Raw genomic sequence first — 25,367 nt, forward strand, 5'->3', positions numbered from 1 at the left:
AGGCTGACCTCATTCTTCCACCGTGACTTTACCTCTCCTCCCCAAATACTGATTTTTACAGGTCAAGATTTGTAAATATTATAAATTATTCTATAATTATAGCTTTTCTGTGATAAAGGTTGGTACAAATAAAAAATCAACACATCCTACAAAAACCACATGATGTGTTTGAACCCAAAGAGAACGAAATATACACTAGGTCATTAAAATTCTGCCACTTGAAGGAGATCTTCCAAGTATCGACATGCAATGGGTAATTTTTCACTTTCAAATTCCCGTTACTTTTCCTGGCTCACAGTCAGCTACCATTTTTCTGAGTACCTCCTGCCATCTTTTTTCCTTAGGCTTTTTCATTTTCCTGGCCCCTTCCTCAGACCAATTAAATCAGAATACATGGGAGGTATCATCAAATAAATGAGGCCACAGGGTGTGCAGTTACTCGGTGTGGGGCCCAGAACAAGAGAAGGCTTCCAGCAGGTCTAGGCCGCCGTGCAGGCTGCTCTGCTCTCAGCCTGGGACCGAAGGATCCGGCACAGCCACTGGCACCTGGAAGGTCAGAGCAGACAGGGATGCCGTCTGGAGCCTTCGGCAGGGCCCTGCAAGTGAGTAATAAAGCAAGCCCTGAGGACTTTGGAGCAAAGCCTTGCTATCCCCCCCAGATAACGACTCCCCTTCGGAGACACGGCTCCTGGCTTGCTATTGGGCCTCAGCAGAGACTAAACACTTACCCACAGCCCCGCAAGTCACCTCGAGACCTGAGCTGCCCGTTGTGACCTGGCTCCTCTCTGACCCATCGGGCCATGAAGTCAGGCACGCAGGGCAGCACTCCGTCACAAACAGAAGCGGTACGTGTGTGATCAGGCCCGAGCAGGCCCCCTAGGGACAAGTGGCCCAAATGCCCACGATCCCCACTCCTGCTACACCGTCTTCTCTCTCCCAGCCTGACCTATGGCTGCTTGGGGAGTTCTCGAAGATCGCCTGACAGAAGAAGAGAAGACTCAGGCCTGGTTTACAGATGGTTCTGCATGGGATGTAGACACTACCCGAAAGCAGACAGCTGCAGCACCACAGCTCCTCCTTGGGACGTCCCTGAAGGACACGGTGAAGGGACGTCTTCTCCACGGGCAGAACGTCGAGCAGTGCGCCCGGCTGCTCACATTGCTCGGGCGCAAGGAAGGGGACTGGACAACTGCGGAGAAAGACATCTGGGGAAGACGAACGTGGACAGACCTGTCCTCAAAAAGTAAAGATTGCCGTGTCCTAAAAATGCCCACCGAAGGTGACCTCAGCAGAAGAGGATTTTAAGAGTCAAGTGGATAGGATGACCCACTCTGCGGACACCGGTCAGCCTCTTGCCCCAGCCGCCTCTGTCACATCCCGGGGGGCTCATGAACAAAGTGCCACGGCGGCACGGATGGAGGTTACGCGTGGGCTCAGCAACATACGCTTCGCTCAACGAGGCTGACCCCGTCATGGCCACTGCTGAGTGCCCCGTAAAAGGATTTCAACTGTCATGTTTTCTCCTTATTTTGTTTGAATACCTGTGTGCGTGTGTGTAAAGCAAATATCTGATTTCTTTCTCCTCTTATTCTCTTATCTTGTAACATGAGATTTTTACACCATAGAATTAAGTTACAGGATATGGAGAAGAGCAAACACCACTTAAGGAACACACACACACACACACACACACACACACACACACACACACACACACAGCCCTGTTGGTTGTTTCTCTACGGATCCTTAATACACTTGGCATCGGCATCAGTATCTGTTTCTTACAGCTCTCTGGTGATGATGACATGCTTCCAGGATCAGTGACTCTGACTTAAGGAATTAAATTATTAATTCATATCAGGAGAATTAGGTTTGGGGGAAAAATTCATTATCTGGACTATTTTGAGGAGCTGGAAGCAAGAAGCAATTATCCAAAAAAGAAAAAAAGAAAAAGAACCACACAAACACCAAAAAGTGTTTTGAAAAAGTGCTTTCAGAATTTACTGTACAGGTTTTTTAACAATTTATTTATATGTCGGCTTCTACATGCTCTTACATTTGTGTAAAACATTTATACATATTCTTTACAATTTGTACATATATTAAATGGCTGTATCATAAACATTGTTCTATGAGATTTTATAAAAGAAAAATCAAGTAGGGAAAATTACTTATAAAACATTAACAAAACCCGTGATATTAAAGAACAAGAAATTCTCATATTCGTGTTCATTTGATTTCCTCTTCTACCTATTTTTTGGTTTCATTTTATTTGTGCTGGCCCAAACTTTCCATTTTCTACACTATCATTGCTAGGTCAGGAAAATGAAAGCAGTGGGGATAATGTCGTAAGGCAACTGTGGAGGGCGGACACGCTCGCCTGCAGGAGGAAGATAGTGTGTGTCTGTGAGTGCTCGGATTTAAAGCTGGCCGTCTGCAAAGATTAGGTTTTGCTTTATGCCGTTAACCGGAGTCCTAGTGATCAGAAAAATCCATCGGAAGTTTCGGATGCGGTCGGGAAGAGCATCACCCTGTGCTTCTCATACCTAAAAGCTCCAGGGATGACGGTGCATTATTCAGGTTGTCCCCTTATCAGTCCCTGAACTCTTCCATCTGGTGGGGATGGAGAGGTCTCCTAAGCTGTGTTTTTCACCTTTTCAGAGAACAGCCCCAGCCCGCTCACCTACCATCCCAACCAAGCAGCAAATCACGGCCTCACAAACATTTCTCATTACCTCTGACTGAACAGCTGAAGACTCTGATTTGGGCTGAACGCTGCGGGGGAAGCACGTGTGTCCCCCGGAACTCTCTGTCCTGAGCACAGGACTCAGCAGAGCCGCTCCATCCCTGGGAGCAGTCGGAGCACTGCAGAAACACCCCCAACTTTATCACCGGATTCCTTCTGGCAAGAGTCATGCCTTAACCAGGCTTGGGAAGGAAGCCCTCCCCGTGCAAGGGGAGCTCAGCAACGTTCCTGAGGGAAGTGGGGGCAGTGAATGGGATCCTCAGTTTTTGCCAAGCTGCGTGCTCCGATGGGACACGTAAGTCCCCCGCCCGAGCCGCCTGTGAGGGTGCGAGCAGCCCCAGGACCCCCTCTTTGCTTCCTCCCTCCTGAAAACAGAAGCACTAGAGTCATAAATATGTCAGTGAAAGGCATGTAGAGTTTCCTAAATAGATAGGAATCCCACAGGACTGAAAGGAGTTATAAAAATATACAAACATATATATTTTTTATTCTGGCATATTTCATCTTTTTAAGAAAGCAATTAGTAATTATCTGACATTGGGTAAGCCCCAGAAGATCATGGACGACGTAAAAATTACAATTTTATGTAAAATATCAGTGGGAGAAACCCCTAAATTTTCCATTCAAAATTCTGATAACTTTAAGTACTTTCCAAAAACAGAGACCATTTCCATTGTTTTTAGATAATGGATCCGGAAACGAACCAAAGGAGACTATCCCTACGTAACTGATGCACGTAGGCTGGTTAATAAAATAGACGCCATTTTTTTGCAACTCTGTTTCTTTTTGGTTTTCGTTCTTTCTTTACTTTCTGTTTTTGACGAAGGGGGAAAAAATAAAATTGCATTGCCCAAAGTCAGAAAGAAGCACTTCGGAGTTCTCTTCGTGTTCTGTCGTGTTCTACATAACCGGGAAGCGGCCGAGGGCCTGCCTCAGCTTTTCTGCAATCTGGGGAGGAAACAAGACAACCCTGAGACGCCAGTCCCACTAGGCCCTGATGGGGCCTGACCACTTCCACCTCTTACGACGAGTTAGACATTGCAATCATGTCAAAGACTTTGATTGGGCTAAGCTTCTAGTCTCTTCCAGCACCAACCAGTTGGAGGGGGGTGGGGAGACCTCCCCAAACCCCAGATGGTGCTGCCAGAGGCAGTGCCCCCAGCTTGCGAGAAGCCCCCCTTCTTTTTGGCACAGCCCATCTCTCAGGGCAGCATTTCCAGACCAGGCACTTTTTCCTGCAGTGAGTCAGGCGGGGCGGGAGTCGTGCTGGCCTAGATTCCCGTCTTCTCGGACACCCATGGGCTCCCGAACCCCCGCTGCCGAGCATGCCTCCGGGATCCCACCCGCTACGCGTCAACAGTGTGTAGACCATCGGTGCCCTCGTGATAAAGCCAGTGCAGTGACGCAGCTGGGGCTCTGTGCCCAGGCCTCCCCTGAGGACACAAATGTCACAACCACTCTTGGAGCCCAAGCATCTGGAGTAAGTGCTTAGTATACAGTAGGTTATCAATACATGTTTGCGCCATGAACTAGAGTGTGAATTTTAGTATTTAAGGCTTACTGTCTCATAAAACTCTTACATCTAACAAGGACAGTGATTAAATGCATGGTTTTCTATTTTGAGTCATACGGTCACTGATAATTAAACCTCACTTGGGCTTAAGATGATCTATCAAATCAACATGACTGGAGTTTCAAGAGCTGCCCTTCAATGCTCTTCTCACGCAGAATAAACGCAACCTCATTCTGATACATGAAAGGCAACCATTCAGCAGCACCAGTCAATACGAAGAAAGCCCAGGAACCACACACTGTAAGGGAATTCTTTCTGGAAACTCAGCTCCAACACCAGCTGCTTCCAACACACACTTCACACTACGCAGCAAGCACACCGACCACAGCTCCCTTTCAAGGTGAATTTGCTGCTGGAGACCGACATTTTCCGCACTGTCTCGCCGGAAGAGGACACGTGCACAGATGTGAGTTTGGGGCCGGCCTACCGTCCCCCTGAGCACACGCGAGAATACCATGGCAACAGCGGAACACCGAGTCAGAACCATGGCGGCCGGCACACGGTCAATGATACAGTTCCAGGACCTGCGTCAGGTGTCGAGTTCCCACTTACTCGCTAGATCTTTGTTTTCTGTTCGCGCCAGTAAACAAGCAAATTACTATGCAGAGTACAAGCGTTCACATATTCGTGGCTGTTTCCTAAATGAAAATACTTGAGGTTTCTCCCTCTCTCGTTTTCTTTCTGAAGTTCCTCTGGCGCGCAATGAAAGCTCGTTCACGAAGCCTGCCCGCGGTGCCAGGCTCCACCCCCCCGAGAGCCTGCGGAGCCAGGGGCCTCCTGTCCTTCACGGTCCCCGGGCACGGAGAGGCTGTGGGGGTAGGGGCCCTCCCAGGAAGAACTTCTAGGGGCCTCCCAACCAGCGTCCAATACCTCTTCTTCCTTAACAGAAACCTTTTTTAACCCAGTGTGATTCAAGAAGGAAAAGGCAGATATAATTAAAAGGGATTAAAAAACCCCCTGCTCAGTAATTAACCTCCTTTGGTTTATTCCTTGGGATTAAATATACAAGCAGATGAATTTTATACGGTCAAGGTTACGTGACCACAAATCCTGTGAGTGTGCGTGTGTGTGTGCGCATGCAAAGGGCCCCGGGAGCCGACTTACTGTTTCGTAGAACTGCACTTGTTGCTCCAGGTACAGGCGAATGACGCTGTTGTAGTCATAGATCCGGTTGCTATGGAAGTGATTCATCTCAGCTACAACCAAAACCAAGATATCAGTCAGTCCCCCCAAAGTTCCACAGATAGCGCCGGGCTGCTCTGCTCGGTCTCATCTGGTTGGCTTCGGGGCAGGGTCAGTTCCTAACAAATCACTTTATAAAGAGGCTAGAAGAGGAATCTGAACAGTTGAGGGCAAACAATACTTTCCGGTAGGGGATGAACTCTGTTACTTGCAGATTAGACACTGCGAACCCGAAACTGACAATCACCCGCGTGTGGACTTTGTTCTCCCACAACGGATGGAGCGGGAGGCCGACGTGGTGGTCACTCTCTGCGGACGTCAGCTGTGATGCAGGACCGAGCGAGGCACCTGGGGGGGGTCCTACCTCGTTCTCTCTTGGTTTGGGTTTCTTGGGGTGCCCTTGAAAGGCTGTACGGATGGGTGAGACGCAGGGGGACCCTCTTCTGTATGGAGCTTTGCTGTTCTGAGCATCAGGGCTCCCAGAACCCAACCTCTTACCAGGTGAGAGGATCTGGACACCTGTTCTTCAACTCTGTTGAATGTATCTGTTCACTGCTGACTCCCTCACTGCATTTGTCTCTCGGTACCGCCTCCCTCCCACCCCCATCACCAATTCTGGAGAGGCCTCATCACACCTCCACCTGCCTCTTCCCTCATTCTGTGCACCTAGAAAGCCAACTGCTGGCATACATTCCTACAAAAAGGGCACTGTTCTGAGCTTTATGTGTCTGAAGTTGTACAAAGCTTCTCCTTTATCTGTTTGGATAACTTCAAACACAAGTTCAAAGCCAAATCCCCCATTTCAAACCCTTCAGAAGCCAGAGCTTCACTCAGGTTTTCCCAGCTCTGCCCCAGTTGCCTTAGATCTGGAAACCTTTCAGACATTCTTCCCTTTGTCCCACTCATTCCCTGGTCCTGATGGCTATTCCTTGAAAAAGTCTGCAAACATGCTTCCTTCTCTTCCCTGAGCACCACGTCTTCTTCGGGAATGGAACCCTCAGACCGCAGAGGCAGCGGTCTTCTGCGTGGGCTTTCTGACGTCTGTCCCCCAACCTCTTCCACCCTCTGAGCAGTGTGCCCCCCTGCCCCCCACCATCAAACCTTTTACTGGCTTCTTAATGCCCACAGCAAGTCTAGGCTCTTCTGCCTGGTTCTCAAGGCCTTCCATCATCACCAACACTCATTCCCAACAGCCTGTAAGTCGATCTTACTCCTGAAGGCCAATGAGAAAATCCTGTCCCATTATTTTGTGTGGTTTTGTTCAAACTAGGACATCCTTCCCCTTTCTACTTTGCCCATGCCTGTTCTGTCTACCAAAACAGGAAAAAATCCGTTCACTGTGTGCTGGAAAGCACTCAAATATATAAAAATTCCTTAATATCTTCTTTTGACTAACACTCAAATTTTGCCAAAAAAGCCATGTCCAAGGTCCCTTTCCATTCTACTGTCCTGGGGGACAGAGGTTACAAATTGCTGAAAGCTGCACTTTGGAATCTAACAAAGTGTCATGATTGGAGCTAATACTAAGGGTTATAGAAGGATCTCCACTATCTCTGAGAAATAATAAAGTTGCACAGTTTCATCCGGCTGTTGGTCATAGTTCCATCAGGGAAACGGGTTCACTCTCATGAACACTGGGATCCTGCCAACAACAGGCTTGCGAGGATACTTTAAATCAGCTCTTATTTGCTTAGCTGGGGTTCACAATTGGCTGCCTCTCCAGCCAGGAAAACAGCAGCTCCGCTGGGGAGAGACACCATGTCCGCCAGCGACGCACGAACCTCGCTCGGTCTTACCTTGCAACGCGTAAGACATGGTGCCAACTCGCTTGACCATGTTCTGCTTGTCCTGGGGGGTTATTTTGCTAGTTGCGACCAGTTTGTCACTTTCTTTCACTTTCTCTATTGCTCCCTGTGAAATATGAATGCAACAGTGTGAACCAAACAACACTTGAAGGATTAGTCACTCATTTCACAGAGAACAATGCCGACGTGTTCTGTAACTGACCGGCTGCTGAACAAAAAAATGTCCCCACAAAATAAGAACGTAGAAAAGGGGGCGCCTGGGTGGCACAGCGGTTAGGTGTTTGCCTTCGGCTCAGGGTGTGATCCCAGCGTTGTGGGATCGAGCCCCACATCAGGCTCCTCTGCTATGAGCCTGCTTCTTCCTCTCCCACTCCCCCTACTTGTGTTCCCTCTCTTGCTGGCTGTCTCTATCTCTGTCGAATAAATAAATAAAATCTTTAAAAAAAAAAAAGAACGTAGAAAAGCGCCTAAATAGAACTTCCTGCAAGTCCCTTGGAAGCAAAAGGGTTGCTATTCCTGAGACACAGAACTGAGCTGAGACGGACGTTTCATGCTACGACAGGATAAAAAGCAAACAGCACTTGGTTTCTGAGTGTGTGAGCCGGCGCCGACGGGTAGTGCAGGCGGCGGACCCAGGCCTCAGAGGTTTGGAAAGTCGATGAGGGGCAGCGTCGTGCCTGCACCCGGGCCCTCGGTCTCTGTTCAGGGGCATGCCGGCTGCGGGGGCGTGGGCGTGCTGACGGTCAGCTTTACTCTGGCGTCCGGGAGGAGCACTGCATCAATTTCAAATCGATACTCGGATCGAAGTAGTGGTAAAGCTGCCGAATGTTTCCCCTTCCAGGATCATCACAGTGCTCATTAGAGCCGTCTGGAAAGAAAACCTTTACACTCGTGCACAAATCAGGCTCCATGCCCAAAACTCTAACTGCTGGCATAAATCCCTACGGCAAGCTAACTCTCCTGAGCTGGCTTTTGTAACTGGGATTTTTATTTTTGTTACATTTATGTTATGCCCCCCAGTTGTGTGGAGATATAACTGACATACAGCACTGTATGGGTTCCAGGTGTACAACGTGATCACTGATGTCCGTACGCACTGCAGGATGACCACGGTAACACCATCACCTCACACAGTTACAAGTTCGTTTTATTTTTATTTTTTTCCTTTGTGATGAGAATTTTAAGATCTACTCTCCCAGCAGCTGCACTTCTGGGTACATAACTGAAGAAAAGGAAATCACTCTCTCAGTGAGACTGCTGCACTCCCAGGACCGCCACAGCATTACCCACGACAGCCATGATGCGGAAACACCTAAGTGTCCATCGATGGGCGGTTTGCTAAAGAGAATGTTCTGAGTTTTATATTAAATTATCTGAAGTTGCACAAGGCTTCCCTTCCTGACTCCACCCCTTCCTGACACTTGGACTATTAAGCTGAATGCTAGAACGGCCACGTGCCAGGATTGTTAGGGTTGCAGACCAGCCCTCTGTGGAGATCTTCCTAACAAAGCCAAGTACATCACAGTATCCCAGAGTATGACGGTTGATAAAATGCCCCTACTCTGAAATAACTCGTAGAGTTTGAAAAGAGAAAAACTAACCAGAGTCAAAATGTGAGGACACCCCAAAACATTTCAAAATTTGGTTTAAAAATACCTGTATGGAGGAATTATATAGTTTCCTTATTAGTATGAAAATATAAGATTGATGTTCATCATTTAAATTTTCATCAGGAAACCATTCGTCAGGCCCAGGGGGACAGAATGTCTTACTTCATCTCGACGGGGAAGGGTCTTGGAGGACTTCCCCAAGCAGCTTACAGGGTCTCACTAGTAAGGGCGAGCAGTATTCCTAATCTTGTCCTGAACTTCAAACAGCATGATTATTTTGTCTGATACCTGACCTAAGTATAGGCATAAAGGAATATTTTTTTCACATTTTTTGTTCCCTCAAAATAATCTTTTTAGAGAATCAAAGAAACTAGAAACTACCCATCATCGAAACGTGTTACGGGACCTCACTATTTAAACAGCCCAAGCAGCCCCGGCAGGTTTCAGAAAGCTCGCCCTGACTCAGCGCCGTGCTGAACGACAGGGCCCGCGCGGTGGCCGTGCATCGCGGCCCTGGCCCACCCGTGTCATCATTCGTGCACTTCTGTGATCAAGTTACCTTGTGGGCGCCGATAATATCAGGGAAGCAGCCAAGGAAACCTTTATATTCATGATTACATTCCATGAGGAAGTGGAGATCTTTCTTTGGCTACAACAAGACACAGGTTGGTTGTTACTGGCAAAGAAACCCAGACGGTCGAGGACAAGGAAAGGGTCGTACTGGAGGCCTGTACGAGCCAAGCCCCAGGTATGAGTTACTGTATCAAGGGTTATGCATTCAGCCTAGTCTTCCTGCAAGAAAACAACTCCCAAGACCATTACATTCTCAACTGTAGACTGGAGAGAAAATCATAAAACATCAGACCATTTTTAGGCTGGTTGGTAAAGTTAGTCATTTTGAGGTGGCTCAAAATATGATACGGTAGCAGCAAAAAACTAGTTAATACTCTTTATATACAAGCAAATAAGATGGAATCATTTAATGTCTAAATTTTAGCAGAGACTATAAATTATTAAAAATCTGGTCGTCATCTTAAGTGGCAACTTAAAATTTTTCAGTTTTTCTGAATTACAATTTTTAAGAGCTACGTTATACACAGTTCTACAAATTACTCTTTTTCTACAAGCAGCGGTAGTCGGTGACCAACATGAGGCGTGGGCACGTGTGTGTGCACAAACATGCCTTTCAAGAGGTCATCTGTCTGAAAAACTTTTAAGTTAGGGATTTGAAACAACACTGATGTCCGTCCCCTTTAAGGGAACTTATCATCTGTTATCTGTAGAAAGAACTGGAATCGGACCACTGAAGGCCCCAGGAAAAGCCACCTGGCTGTAACGAAGACCTGCCCCTTGCCAGGGCCCGCAAGGGTGTCTTCTCCGTAGTGGCTGCTGAACGCTGAGAGCCTACCACGGCTGGCCCCACGGCCACCACCTACCAGCCGAGTAAAGCAAGCCTCAGACAGGCTAAGAGTCCAAATGGTGGCGTGAACAGTGCTCTTGCTCTAACATTCCAACCCCCTGATGGCGGAGGATGGATCCCAGCCATTGACACTGGAAGGTGTTCATTTAGATTCTCCATGATAAATGTAGCCATCACTTTAGCTTAACCAAGGAACACTATTACCACGTACAATGAACAAAGATACACAGGGATAGAAAAGAAGAGGAGATCTATTTGCAAAGTTTGTTTTAAAATAGGTTAAATAAACACGTGGGTCCGAGAGCATACAATCCGCACCGGGACCGCGTGGCTATGTGGATACCTGTTCTGCCACGAGACCGGCAATTTCTTCGTAAGTCTTTCCTGCTTCCGTTATTGCAGCATTGAGATCTGTTTCGCCTGGAAATCATTACAGCTACATCAGTGCTCGTAAGTATTTTCTCTTCGTTTATTTTACTTAAAAATTTCATTATAGAAAACACTACACTTTTCAAAACTAGAGGATAGTGTAATGAGTCCCCATCTACCCATCAACTGGCTTCCCAACGAACAGCTCACGGCCAGTCTTTCTGCACCTGTACCGTCCACTCCTACCTCCCCCCTTTCGCTGGCCACGTAACAATGCACCCATAAATTCTACGCCAAAGATAAGCACTCTTTAAAAAGCAAGGACAATACCAACATCACACTGGAGAAAAGAGAATTGCTCCTGATAGAATTATCTGGTCAGTGGGCAGCTCCCTGGTGTCTGGAATCAAGCTGGCTGCTTTCAGAATGCAGAGAAAACCCACATGGCAGAGAGCTGAAGTGTTTCTTCAATCTACAGGTTCTTTCTCCTCCCTCCCTCTTTTCTTGCAAATTTCTTTTTGGGGCGTTGAAGAAACCAGGTACTTGCCTTGGTACCCACAGCCTGGGTTTCGCTATGTCTGTGGTGATAACACAGTCCTCTGTTCCCTGTACCATCCAGATCTTTCATTTTAGGAAAGGTTTGCAAAGTGTTGCTATTCTACTCCTATCACTCCTTCTTGACCTGAGGCACTTGTATAAAGAGAAACTCTCTTTTATCGACTACCTGGTTACTTTGAGATATTGGAAGAGAAAAAGTACATTAAATGCTTCTTTCTCTTTGCCATTTTCAGAATAATGAGTTGATCTTCTAACCATCCCCCAGAGGTAACAGATTAACTTTTTAAAAATGTATCATTGCAATCCTGGATTTAAACATACTTGATAAGCTTCATTGCAGAGAAAGTATTATTTTTACTAATGCTCTAATTTTCTCTTTACTGGCCATTGGAAGTCTTTTCAGACCAGCATCTGAGCTCTGCTAGGAGCTCTGGTTCATGTGGGTGGAACAGAGTGTTGAGAAATCCCCCGTGGGGGGCGCTAGAGGTGCTTCTCGCTACTGGATTGGCTATTTCTAGAACTTTTCGATGAACAGAGCAAGGCAAATTGTATTTTTTTAAAAAGATGAAAACCATAATGAGCTCATATGGATATTTCCAATTCAAATTTAGGACTTCAGGATTTTTCATAATGTATTTTTAAACTTTTGATTTTTATGTTTAGCTCTTTCATTTAAAACTTAGTTCCTAAAAATGGTAATACAATTATATATTTGCTTTACCCTACCATATGTAAAATAGTTTTAGAAGTTTTAATAACAATACCAACATTTTATTGCTAATGATATGACTAATGAAAACAAAAGATTTTTTAAGTTTTTTGACTTTAAGGCATCTGCTACTAGAGATATATAATCAAAATACAATGTTTTATGGTAATGTGAAATGATTCCTTTCCGCGTGGTTATGCCTTCATCCTGATGTATCAAATGATTTATATTGCTTTTGCTTTTTAGGGATTTTTTTTTTTTACATTTTTTACATAAATGAATTTAAATTTATTTTCTAATAATAAATGTAGAATAATAAATGTAAATGTAAAACATTCCCATGGCTTCAAAGTAAAATCTATAAAACTAGATGAAACCAGAGGTCTAGCTTCTATAGCTGTTCCTCTTCTCCGCTACAGTTAACCACCTAAATATTTTTATCAATTATTTTTCCACGATAATCCATAAGAACGGAAAGCGCCTCATGGATTTATGCAAAGGCCATGCGAATAGTCTCCGTGTTGTTCCGGTATTAGTTTCTGTACTCACGGAGGGAGCACGGAAGGTTATGTTTAACATAATCCGAGATATTCTTAGGAATTGTAATCCTCCGAAGTATTGGAAGATCAAAGAGTACAGCGCTGCCCCACGTCATCCGCACATCCGAGCAAAGGAAGACGTGGTAGACCCAGTCCTCGACTCTGCTGACCTTCACTTGCCTTGAAATGTGAAAAGCTAGTCCGTGGGAACTTGAGAAGTTCTTTGAAACAAGATCTCTAGGAAGCTGAAGGATATTCCCCACGAAGCATATTACACTGAGCACTTTTAATACTTGACAAAGTGCCGTCTGCAGTAGGAATATCTGATAACACACCGACTGATGGTTTTCAGCAGGAAAAACATTAAAGTGAACAGGGCTTCTGTGAGGCGTGGTTTGGAGGGGATCACGTGGGCGGGCGCTGTGGAGAAGGCTCGGCATCCTCAGCGTCATCTCTTACTCTACCTCCCTTCCAGGATGTCCTCATCCTGCTGGGGCCTCCCCTATGCCCCCCGCAGCCCTCTCTATCCTGCCTTTCTGCCAGGCTGCTCTGGGCTGCAATTATACAGATAGAAAACTCCAGAGAGAAGCTGATCGTTTTGAAGGTACACAGATTCTACTGAAATGTACAGAACGAGCAACATACAGAAAGATTTATGTACAGTACAAAGCTACCAAAGAACATCTTTAGGACCCATTCCCCAGATTACCAACTGTCTTCTCCTCCCCCCTTTTTAAGACTTTTGGTTCAATTACCTGCACCCTCTATTAATATGACATTTAGTGAAGCGTGAGTGATTTGTCTCTCCTGGCATCAACAGGAGAACAAGTGAATCGCTGTTTACAAATTCTGTGATCTAGCTCTGAATGATTTCTAAGTTTTCTATCTGACTTCAAGGAAGGGAAGTCCTTAGGTCTGGGTCCGTGCTACTGGAACAATCATGGTTAGGCTTATAAATCTCATCATGGAGTGGCTCCATTTCTAGTTAGGATGGGGACAACTGCAGGACTCCTGCTCTCAACATAATAATACCAAATACATTAAAACACCATACTTCTCAGTAGTCACAGAAGCACCGTGGGAATGAAGAAATCCAAATGAACTCAATTCCGAGAGGGCTGAGCCTTGCACCCTAGCCACGCTGCGGAGTCTGGAGGCCCTCTTCCACAGGCAGAGGGACTCTGCTGGGCCAGGAGGCTCTGCTCTGCTTTTACCAGATGTATGGGGGGGGGGAGGCGCTGGTGTGAGGGATCGGAACTTGGGGGAGCCCCAAATGCAGAGCCAGTTCTCCCACAGGGGTGTTGTGCATTAAGGGGTGATGGCAGGAAGTGGGGGTGGGGCTGGAGGACAGAGAGCTCGGGGGGGGGGGGAGCTAAAGGAAGGCGCAGATTCAGGTGAGCTCTGACACGGACACGATCGGGGTCCAGCGTCTTCAGAACACAAGCTCTCCTCCCATCAAGATACTACAGAAGCATGAAGATGAGAGTGCTCCCGGAGCCCTGCCGGCACCCAAGCAATGGGTGCAGCCCTACCCTTTGCTCCTCCATCAACCCCCGTGGCACCCTGGCCGGGAGGCTGACCGTTCCCAGCCTACGTTCCTCATCTGGAACACGAGGGTGCAAGATGAACTAATCCTCAGACCTCCCACCAATCTAAAAGTTGGGATTTTAAGACACGATTCGGCCAGGACATACATGGGAGCCCCAACTCTTCCATTCTGGTTAGAGACTCACTTCTTGTTCCTGAAAATACTCAGACACTGACATCCACAGACCTATCTTCCCTGAGTATCAGAATAAACACCATGGCCAAAGTACCAGTTCTACCATTTCTGTAAGTGACTGGACACACTCAAATTTAGTAAGTGCCATTCACCTGACAGACACTTTAACTTGCTACCTGCCCCACAGAGCAAACCACGCAAGAGTAAACCAAAATACAAAGGAAAACAGTTAGCTTATTCTCCCAAGTGTTGTCAATGTAAGAGTACAATGAATTCGAGATACCACAGGTAAGATACACAGTATGGGATACGCTGAAAATAATTCTAGGTCACGGAGAGACCTAAGGCAACGTGAATTTGTTACTTAGTCAAAATGTTCCCTCCCAACGGCCTTGACGAATTCCGGCCTTTGTAACAGGAAGACCTGACTTCTGAGGCGGGCAGAGAGATGAAAGCAAGGGCAGAGGGTGACTTCTCACAGCTGCCCGTTCTAGGGAAACACGAGCTGTATCTGTGTGCAGAGAGAGGCAAGAAGCTAGCAAGAAAACACAGAGCATAACCACCCTCCCCCTTTCTCAGAAGTAGTAAGGGGAGGGTGCAGAAGTGCTGAGGGGAGCAGCCAAGCCGATTTCAGTGTCAGTGACAAGAGTCCTTAGCTGCAGAGTTCATGTTTGCTTCCAAGAGCCTGAGGGCTGGCTGGTCTGCACAAGACACTAAGGGCCCGAAGTAAAGAAACACAGACGTACCTTGATAACCGCTAGAACTAAACACTGTTGCTAAACTCTGCAAGGCCTTTCCTATCTTCTGATATTCCTTGGGCAACGCTGAAAAGAGAAAAAGGAATACATTGTGCCCCAGTCCTCTGAGCAAACAGAAATGGGATTTGATTATTTCCTGAAAGTGATTACTTTTATCATAAAAGAAATCTGAAGCAACTCAAAGGAGTCTATATTCTTTAATAAAATCATTGGCTTTTTTAAATTAATGATTCTTTTTCAATAAAATATGTTATTAACTGATTGTTCAGTTCATGGCCAATGCTCTCGTCCTGAACTCCCACCCCGGCCCACATCTTCACTCACTGAATGAAGCCGAAGCGACCGGGAGCTCGTCTGGGAGAGGGTTTCTAGTTGACGGAGTACTTGCACGTACCCCATCCTATCTGATCACCACAGCAACCCCTCTACCGGGTGCAGCCGCACCAGCTCTGTTCCGCGGGTCAGGAAAATAAGGTTCAGGTAAGCAAACTGCCTTGCCCAGGGTCGCATGGCTAAGAGATGGTGGATGTGGCATTTGTGATTCCAAATACCTTGCTTTCCTCACTGTATGCATGAATGATTATTTGCAAAACAAAACAAGACTGAAGGCAACAAGGGGTGGAGAAAAATATGGCAGAAGGACTCATAGGACCAGGGAGGAGGGATCTGAGCATTCTCATCTGTGTAATATGATTAACGAAATTATCTCTGAGGGTCCTTCTAGTGCTAAAATTCTAGGATTCTAGGGTCACTCTGGAGAACTTTCTAGAAAAGAGTGTCTGTATTTTAGGCTCTTTTCTTTGCATCTATAAATGGTCCCCTTAAACACATCTATTGCTTTTCAAAAGAAAGCCTTGTTTTGCATTTGAAGACAGTGCAGTATTAAGACGAAAAATTCAAATGTTTCTTTAAAAAAATCTAGTTCAGACAAATCTGAAATGTGGTCTATAAGTTGCAATAATCGGGAAACACGAATTCAAACTCTGTTAGCTTAATTTTAACAAACTGTTTGCCTTTTTGTGACTATCTATGTGAGGTTAAAGACACTTGCCATGTGCTTCACCAAACAGTATGTGCTAGATTTCTTACTTTACAGATTAGGAATTTTAAGAAACTCTATTTTGAGAGAAAAGGGAAAAGAAGATATGCTTACATCAAATCCTAAACCAACTGCTTCAAACTCCCCTCCTCCCAAAAAGGGAGCAGCCTTACGCCAATAGCCTCTATTTCATAAATTTGGCCTGATGGGTTACACGGGACATGAAGTTGACTAGATGTCAGACATAAGGGATTTAACTTTTTTTTTTTTTTTTAAGTAGGCTCCATGCCCAACATGGAGCCCAATGCAAGGCTCAAACCCAGGACCCCGAGATCAAGACTGAGCTGAGACCCGGAGTCAGACACTCCACTGAGCCATCCAGGAGCCCCAGGGATGGAAAGAAATCATAAGCCCAGATGTTTATGAGATCCTTAAAATTGTGATTTTAAGATTTGTGTTCAAAATATTTCTAAGAAATAGAGAATAGCTTTCAAAGAACATATAGATTTCAAGGGTTTACTCTTATTATGGCCTCATAAGGGCTTACAGCTAAAATTAATTATTTTACAATGAAATCACTATTCGAGAGAAGTGTCACTCCCCTTTTTGTTCATGAGTTGCCTCGCTGTGACCAAAGGCTGGCGGTGGGTTTTGTCGTCTAACACTGCATTTGTATACCTGACTGTTTGGGGCCTAATCAGTGCTATATTTAGGACGTGGCGTCATGTTTCTGTGGCATGAGAAAGGAGCGACTGCTCTCACTCCCCGCGTCTGCCCCTCGAGCACCAACAGCTGGCCCGCTGCCACAAGCGGTTTTGTTGATTCCGAGTATTACGTTAATGGTAGAGGGTCATTCAGTGGGAAGCAGGGCCTTCCTGCCCCCCCCCCCAAAGGGCCAGACAGTAACTATTTCAGGCTTTGGCAGGGGCCACAGGTTTCTGTTTAAAGTACTTGACTCTGCCACTGTCAAGAGAGTAGCCACAGATAATACGTACAGAAACGGGCATGGCTGTGCTCCACTTGACACGACAGGCAGCAGGCCAGATCTGGCCTCCAGGCCACGGTCTGCCAACTCCTGATAAGGCTCAGATTTCAGGTCTGGATTTAATGGATCTTAATATTGTCATTAACTATGCTATGCTATCTTAATTCATCCACAAGTCACTCGACATTGAGTTTCTTGTTCATTAAAATTATTTTTTGACTTCAAATTTCTTTTTCCCTTCTTTAAAAGAAAAATATCACTTGTTAAAAAAATCTTTACAGATAATTAAATTCCTTCCTATGCTGAGTTATCACGGTTTAAAAGTGGGTACGTATTATCTTTATTATACAAAGTAGAAGCCATCTTCATTAAGAGAAAAACAAAATAAAACTGAATACAACCAGTATTCTTGCAGGGTGTATGAGCTGAAGACTAGAAAATTCTTAGATACCAGCCTTACGGCTAGCCTACAGGCCTTAGGTTAGTTGGACTGGCAGCACCACTTTCTCCATAACTAGAGCTCAGTTTCCTCTCTGGGACTCGGATGGCTGTGCTGGAGATAAGGACGGGATGGGTGGACAGGGGAGGAAACTCCTGAGTGTCTATGGCCCTCGAAGACCGTATGAACGCTATGCAGCGGTGACCTGGCTTCCAAAGCCAGCGGAGCCTCAGGGGGGGGGAGGGGGGAGGGCAGCTGGCCAGCGTGACCCCCATGGCCGACAGTGATTGCTTCTAGCCTGGGCTATGTGACACAAGGGTGCCAGGGAATACAGGACAACATGGTTCAGCAAAATGATGGTCTAGACACAAGGGAAGGGGGGTATGGGGGTGAGGGTGGGGATAAGAAGTCCTTGAGGACATGGAAGGAGCAGGCAGAAGGCCACAGCTGGCCACCTGGGCTCACACTGTTCCTAGTCTGACCCAGATTATGCTTTCCACAGCCAACTATCCTGGTCTTTTCTAAAAATTAGGGCCATAGTGGGTGCCTGGGTGGCTCAGTCGGGTAAGCGTCTGCCTTCGGCTCAGGTCATGATCTCAGGGTCCTGGGATCGAGCCCTGCGTCGGGCTCCCTGCTCAGTGGGGAGTCTGCTTCTCCCTCTCCCTCTACACCCCCACCCCGCTCATGTTCTGTCAAATAAATAAATAAAATCTTTAAAAAAAAATTGGGGCTGTAGCAAATACAGATGGTCCCTGACTTAACAATTTATCGACGTTATGATGGTGCCAGTACAATATGCAGTCGCTACAAACTGTACTTGGAATTTTGAATTTGGTTCTTGTCCCGGGCTGGTGACCGCGGGAGGACCCTCTCTGTGACGCTGGGCAGCAGCAGCCCCGCCAGCTGATGACCACCCTGCACCCGGACAGCCATTCTGTTCTTCACTTTCCGTACGGTAGGAGATGTTCAACACTTTACTATAAAATAGGCTTTGTGTGAGGTGACTTTGCCCAAGTGCAGGCTAATGTAAGTGTCCTGAACACGGTGAAGGGGGGCCAGGCCAAGGTGTGATGTTTGGGAGGGTAGGTGTATTGACTGCATTTTCGACTTTGGCTATTTTCCACTTAGGATGGACTTGTCGGGATGTAACCCCATCATAAGTTGAGGAAGATTCCATATACAATATCTTACCAAATGGATAAAGACTAAAAATACAATTATGAGATTAAAAATAACAAGTACTCTCTAAACACGCAGAAAAAATTACTTGTCCATAGATTAGAAACCCCAAATAACTAGAAACACTTAAGGGAACACGGTGTTTATACGCGCTCTTGAACTGGCTTTGTCGGAGTCCATTTTCTGCTGAGTAGGGCTGACAAGCGAGGCTCGCCAACGGGCTGTGGGTATCATTACTTCAGTTCACTACAGGCATTTCTGTTCGCGTGGATGGCGCCTCGGTGTGGTCAAGGTCACGACACCAAGCCTGCGCCGCCCCCCACCAGGGCCCGGGGCTGGACAGGCACTTACGTCCTGTGCACCGTTTCCAGTGCTCCTGCCCCACCGTCAGCAGCTCCTTCACGCCGTCGTCCATGGCTTTGGTGAATTTACCAACAGCGTCGCACTTCTGTTCTCTGTGGGGCAAAAACACAAGAAGGCATGTCCTTGACTTGGCTACCAAATGGTCAAACAGTGGGATGTGTAGGGGGAGAAAAATCAACACGGTCAGGGAGACTCCGGCCAAACATAATCACAAGTGCTTGTTTTCTTGCACTGTAACAACTGCTCTTTAACCAGGCTTCATTCAGATTTTTAAAGAAGGGGGGGCGCCTGGGTGGCACAGCGGTTAAGCGTCTGCCTTCGGCTCAGGGCGTGATCCCGGTGTTCCGGGATCGAGCCCCACATCAGGCTCCTCTGCTAGGAGCCTGCTTCTCCCTCTCCCACTCCCCCTGCTTGTGTTCCCTCTCTCGCTGGCTGTCTCTATCTCTGTCAAATAAATAAATAAAATCTTTAAAAAAAAAAAAAAAAAAAAAAGAAGGGGCGCCTGGGTGGCTCAGATGATTAAGCAGCTGCTTTTGGCTCAGGTCATGATTCCGGGGTCCTGGGCCTAAGCCCCTCGTCCCGCTCCCTGCTCAGCGGGGAGTCTGCTTCTCCCTCACTCTCTCTGCCCCTCCTTCCTGCTTATGTTCACTCTCTCTCTCAAATAAATAAAATCTTAAAAAAACAGATTTTTAAAGAATTACTTAAAAATCTATTTAAGTCTTAATTGCTTCCCTTCCCCCCTCAATTCCCTATGAATTTTAACTAAAATTATTCTGAAGTATACAAAATCATGATTTCCTGAATATCTGGTTGAGTCGAATTCTATCAGTGGACGTACTGAGTGGGTCCCCATGCATTCCAGCAAGTACTTTAGCGAATCAGAGAAGGTAACCTGGATACACAACCACGTAAGTGATACTGAACGTCTCAGTTCTTTGAGGATGTAAAAAGTACTAACCTGAAAAACTCATCCCAATATCATGTTAAATGAAAAAAGCAAAAATAAAAACAGATCATAAGACAGAATACACAGTGTGAAGTCTTTTGTGTTTAAACAATTTTACATATGTGCAGAGGACGTCTGAGAAGACTACAGACCTAGGCCAACATATTAACACTGCTTTTTCTCTCTGGGTGGTTGCAAGATTTTGTGTGTGTCTGTTTCTTTTTTTTATCTATATGTTTGGTAACACATAAGAGATAATTTTATTTAAAAAACTTCTTTAAAAAAAACCCCAATATTTCTTGTTAGCCTTTACATAGAAAAGGAACTGCTCGATTTTCAACCAAGCCTACATTTTAAAAAAATTACATAATTAAAAATAACAAATTGAAAAATAGCACAAAAAAGCAGGTTAGAGATTTGCTTCCTTAAGGCAAGGTTGAGACTTCTGCTTTGCTGATGACCACGCGGGCATGCACTGGCTCTGGGCTACTTTGTTTTATCTGCTTTATTAGAAATGACCAGAAACCACTGTGTCAGCTAGGAAACCACTCACTTCAAGGTAAAAAGGAAGCCGACTTTAATCTAATCCTATGGCTAGAGAGACCGTGCTTTCTGTGCAAGCGAGGTTTTCCCCGTCACCGGCCCGCGGCCCGCCCTCCCCATGTTCACACGGTCTCGCCCGGCCCCCTGCACTCCAGCTGCGGTCAGTCGCACCAGCCAAGGCCTGTATGCACAGCAGGGGAACATGGGCTAAGAAGAAGGCAAGTGTGACAATAGTTCTCACATTTCTAGTAAGTCCAAGTCAGGTGCCTCTGGTTCCATGGTGGAAAATATCATAACTCCCACCAGCTCATCTCTCTCAGCCTTCCTCTTCCCAGTTTTCCATTCCTGCAAATAAGAACATTATAACGTCACAGCAGAGAGCAGAGTCAAACTGGTCTTTCAAAACTCCCTAATGCAGTCGGTTCACAGACTGACTAGCTCTAATTCTCGGCAGCAGCGCTCACACCATGGCCCTCTGCACTGTGGGATGTCGGTACGTCCCAAACGTCATCGCGGTGCACAAGCAGTGCCGACGTGCAGAGTGGTCCCTGTGAGCCCAAGTCCCTTCGGAGTGAGGTGGTTCCATCCCTTCCCTTTCCCCGTGCACAGCAATGAAACACGGTGAATACAAGCACCCCTAGCAATCCTGACCAAGTGCCTCAAAGTTTTAGGTTAAATGTTTTCTTAAAAAGATTAAAGCTTTTCTAAAACACAAGATAGGAACCAATATTATGAGCTGTTTTTTTAAAAAAAAAAACATATTTTTGCAAGATATACCTATAAATATATAGATCTACATATGCAGATATAGAAAGTGCCCCAAACAATCGCGCGCAGCAACCAATTCCCACAAAGTGAGTTCGTGTGTAAACTATGCCAAAGCCAAGAGAAAAGGGTAGCATTCCAGACGCCCCCTCGTGTCTCTTCCCAATCACCGCCCCTTCCCTCCCTCACTGAGGTGACCAATATCCTCTCTTTAATGCTGCCCAGTTCCTCCCATTCCTTTCAAGTCTCACCATCTAAGCACCCATCCCTCATCTGGGTCTGCTAGTTTTTCTGAACAAAACCACTCTCTGTGTATTCTTTTGTGTCTGGCTTCCTGGGCTCAGGCCGTGCTTAGCAGCTACGGCCACAGTGTTGTCGGAGCCGCCGTCCACGGGTTCCACTGTGGCACAGTGTTCCATTGTGTGCATACTCCCCAGCTGATTATTCATCTACTACTGGAACCCCCCCCCCCCCCCGGCCCTGCCAGGTGACAAGTACAGCTGCTACGGACACGTGTCCTGGTGCACGCGTGCACTCATCTGTCAGGTATGCACACACCTGTCAGGTATACATGCAGGCTGGAAAATGTTCAACTGCAGTAGGTAATGCCAGATGGTTTTTCAAACTGGTCTTACCCATTTCCTCGCCCACCAGCAGCATGCGAAAGCTTGGCTGGGTCAGGCTTTCTAATGTTAGCCATCGGGGCGGGCAGCAATGGGATTCACTATAGCTTTAATCTGCATTTGCTTGATGACTAATGAGGTTAAGTACTTCCCTACACATTTGTCGAGGACTGAGATACTTTGTTTTGTGAAAGGTACCTTACCAAATCTCTTTTTCTACTGGGTTATCTTTCTTATGGATTTTTACGGGTTTTCACTTATTCCAAAATGCAGTCCTTTGCTGGTTATAGATGTTCAGATCTTTCGCTTGTTTTTCACCTTTAAAGGCTTCTTTTGATACAGAGCAGTTCTTAATTTCAATGCAGTCTAATTTATCAGCCTCTTCCTGTGTGACTAGTCATTTTTCTGTTATATTTTAGAAATCCTTCCCTACCTTAGGGGTATGAAAGATATTTCTCTATGTTACCTTCTTGAAGCTTTATTGTTGTTGCCTTTCACATTAGACTTGCAAACCACCTGGAACTGATTTTTTTCAATAAAACTATATACAATAGAAATGTTCGAACACGTATAAAGTATAGAGAAAAGTCAAACCCCCGCCCAGACCCAGCTGCAACACGTATCAACATTTTGCCAGTCTTGGTTTTTCTATTCTCTTCAATTCTACCCTTTATTTTCTTCTTGTTGATTTTCCTGGAAGTCCCAGACATAGTATCATTTCACCTATAAGTACCTTTAATAGATAAGGCCATGTCTTAACAACATAACCCCAATTCCAGTGTCAACCCTAATAAATCAACAGTAGGTTGTCATGAGGTGGTGACCAAATTTCATTTTTCCTCAATGATACCATCCAGTTGACCTGGCACCATTCACTGGAAAGACTGTCCTATCCCCACTGTACTTGACACCATCTTTGCCATAAATCAAGTATCCATTCTAGTCTGTTCCACTGGTCTGTCTATCCTTATGCCAATACCATGCTTTTAAAATTATTTTAGCTTTGCGATGAGTCTTAATATCCAGTATAGCCCTCCTTCCACTTCATTCTTTTTCAAGAGTACCTTGGCTACTCTCAGTGCTCTGATTTTCCACACGTATAGCATCTTTTCTATTCCTCAATCCATGAAACAGTATTGGAACACTTAGCCAGGTTTTCTTTTATTTCTCTCGAAAATGTTTCATAGTTTTTTATGTAGAGATTTTCTGTACATTTTCTTGTACTTGTTCCTAGATAGATCTTTGACACTACTGTGATCTTTTTTAGACTTTCATTTTGTTTTCATTTATTGCTGGTATGTAAATATGTACTGTCTTATATCCAGCTATTTTACTAACCCCTTATTTCCAATAACAGAAAAATTACTAAGTCTACCATTTACACAAGCTACTTCTGGCCAAAGAATCACAGTTTTTAGTGATTATCTAGTTTTACACAGTCATTTAGCAGGTGAGGAAACCGTGACCCAGAGATTCAATGCCGTGGCCAAGATCACAGAAGGAGCTAGAAGCAGATCCCTGACTCCAAGTTCTTTCTTTTTTCTATTATATCAAATCCACCCAAAACCCCAGTGTCTAAGATGTAGTATTATTTTTAATAATAATATTCTGTATAAAACACAACCTTTAGAAGTGCTTTCTAAATCAAATCTTTGGAAAATTAGGACTTTTGTTAAAGGCAACACACTTGGGAGGGGATGCCATGTAGCTTGTGTCTACAGTGTAACGAAATGGATTGACAGAACTCACTCAGAGAATGTAGTTTCACCACTATATGGTCACAGGGCATACTGCTGACTATTACATCTCACCAGAGAAATCAGTTTTCCAGGGCACCTTGCAAGGCTGGAGCTACGAGCTACACAAAAAACGATGAAGCACATCCCTGTTTCCTAGCTCCTGGCCTGCTTATATGCAACCCACTCAAGTGAGCCTGCCAATTCTAGAAATAAGCAGCAACGGAAAATAAGGCCCAAATATTTAGACTATGTTAAGTGTATGCCTATGTCTGTAAACAAACAAAGAGCCCGATTATTTACACTTACTAGAAATGTGTTCACATTAACAAGGGAAAAGTACTATAAAGCAGTTTAGCAAGTAAATCTCTGTCTGAAAGTTCCCACAAAGTATATAATATTCTAGTATTTGATTAAACATGAAAATAATCTCATGACCTTTTTTCTAGGATTGTCATGTATTTTGTATCTGCTGTTGGCATCTGAGCTAACTTATGCTTTTTTCTTTGCATTGTTTTCTAAGATATGTAATATTTGCTATGAGAGAAATATGGAGAAAGCATCTTTACAGAATAAGAAGACACACCATAGAGTAAAAGCTTATTGAGAGAGAGGGAAAACTCTTTCCAAAGCAGACAATAATGAGATGTCAAACAGCCAATGTTTTCTCGATTCTCAACAAAGAATATGTGGCCATTGGCTGAATGACTACCCACAGAGAGACCAGCATTATTTACTCTGGACGTGCAACTATAGTTCTGGAAAAAGGACTTGGTTTTGAGAAGGCTGGTCCACTTTAGAATCTACTTTTCTTTTCATGACGTTATCACACTGCAAGGTCAAACTACGATCTTAAGAAATCATTCATGCTATTTCCCTCACTTCATGTGGCTAATATCCTGCATAGTTTGGGGCCTATCTCATTTTTAAAAGCATCTAGGGAAAAAATTCCTCACCCTACCCTATCCTTCACCTCCTGCCCACTCTGGGCCAATCCATTCCTAGTTTATGGAAAACCATCCTGGGAAGCATTCTTCCACATAGCGTGACTAATTTCCTACGGTGAGGACCTAGGTTTCTGTCCCCTCATTGTCTTTGGAGGAAATGAGAAATAGCTAACCGACATAATTTTAACTTTCAGACATAAAATTGATGTGAACGTGACAATTCTCAATATGACCTAAAGACTATCATAATAAAAGGTCCTACCTTTTCATCTCGGAAATTCAGAAATTGCTGGAAAAGCTCACTTTCTGAGATTACGGGGTGACGACACATCCTGGTCATCCACGCCTGGAGTCTCTCCATGCGCATTTTGATAAATTCTTCTTCGAAGCGACCTGCAAGGGACACAGCAAGAGTGACATACAGCGCCGTGTAAAGCGAGTTACTGTCACCACAGCGGAAAAGCCGTTTGTATCTACGGGGTATTTGCCAGAAAGTTATTTAGTAAGAGGTAAAGACCATGGTAATTTTTCACTAACCTAAAAACAAGCTGTAACACAGCAATTGCTCAGAGAGCCACAGGAAAGACACAACAGGCACTTTGGTTTATAAGAATGATTCGGATTTAACAAATTAACAAACTTTTTAATTGTGACAAGAAAAATCAAGCCACAAAGTGAGGTTTTCTTTAAGGATCCCTAAGTACTCAACAAATTCAAAAGTAAATCTTATCTCGGTATGAAAAACTTTGTCTGACAAACTGAGACTATGCCAGTTCTGTGTGACCATATGAAGCCCTACAGGCAGGAAAG

At 45.2% G+C, this 25,367-nt stretch overlaps 1 protein-coding gene across 2 annotated transcripts in view; it reads right to left on the minus strand.

Moving 5' to 3' along the window:
* Positions 1-1,975: 1,975 nt before the first annotated feature.
* Positions 1,976-25,367, minus strand: part of SNX9 (sorting nexin 9) — a 108,252-nt gene continuing 84,860 nt past the window's right edge. For both annotated transcript variants that reach the window (XM_026505136.4, XM_057310922.1), the window contains 9 exons: positions 24,820-24,950; positions 20,728-20,831; positions 18,986-19,089; positions 14,981-15,058; positions 10,680-10,756; positions 9,476-9,565; positions 7,298-7,412; positions 5,424-5,515; positions 1,976-3,694 (listed from right to left, as the gene is read on the minus strand). In XM_026505136.4, coding sequence (XP_026360921.1) covers positions 3,647-3,694; positions 5,424-5,515; positions 7,298-7,412; positions 9,476-9,565; positions 10,680-10,756; positions 14,981-15,058; positions 18,986-19,089; positions 20,728-20,831; positions 24,820-24,950 — 839 coding nt within the window. In that variant the 3' untranslated portion in view covers positions 1,976-3,646. The remainder of the gene's footprint in view (positions 3,695-5,423; positions 5,516-7,297; positions 7,413-9,475; positions 9,566-10,679; positions 10,757-14,980; positions 15,059-18,985; positions 19,090-20,727; positions 20,832-24,819; positions 24,951-25,367) is intronic.

This window comes from Ursus arctos, unplaced genomic scaffold, assembly GCF_023065955.2.
Source record: "Ursus arctos isolate Adak ecotype North America unplaced genomic scaffold, UrsArc2.0 scaffold_13, whole genome shotgun sequence".
In the NCBI taxonomy this organism is placed as follows: domain Eukaryota; kingdom Metazoa; phylum Chordata; class Mammalia; order Carnivora; family Ursidae; genus Ursus; species Ursus arctos.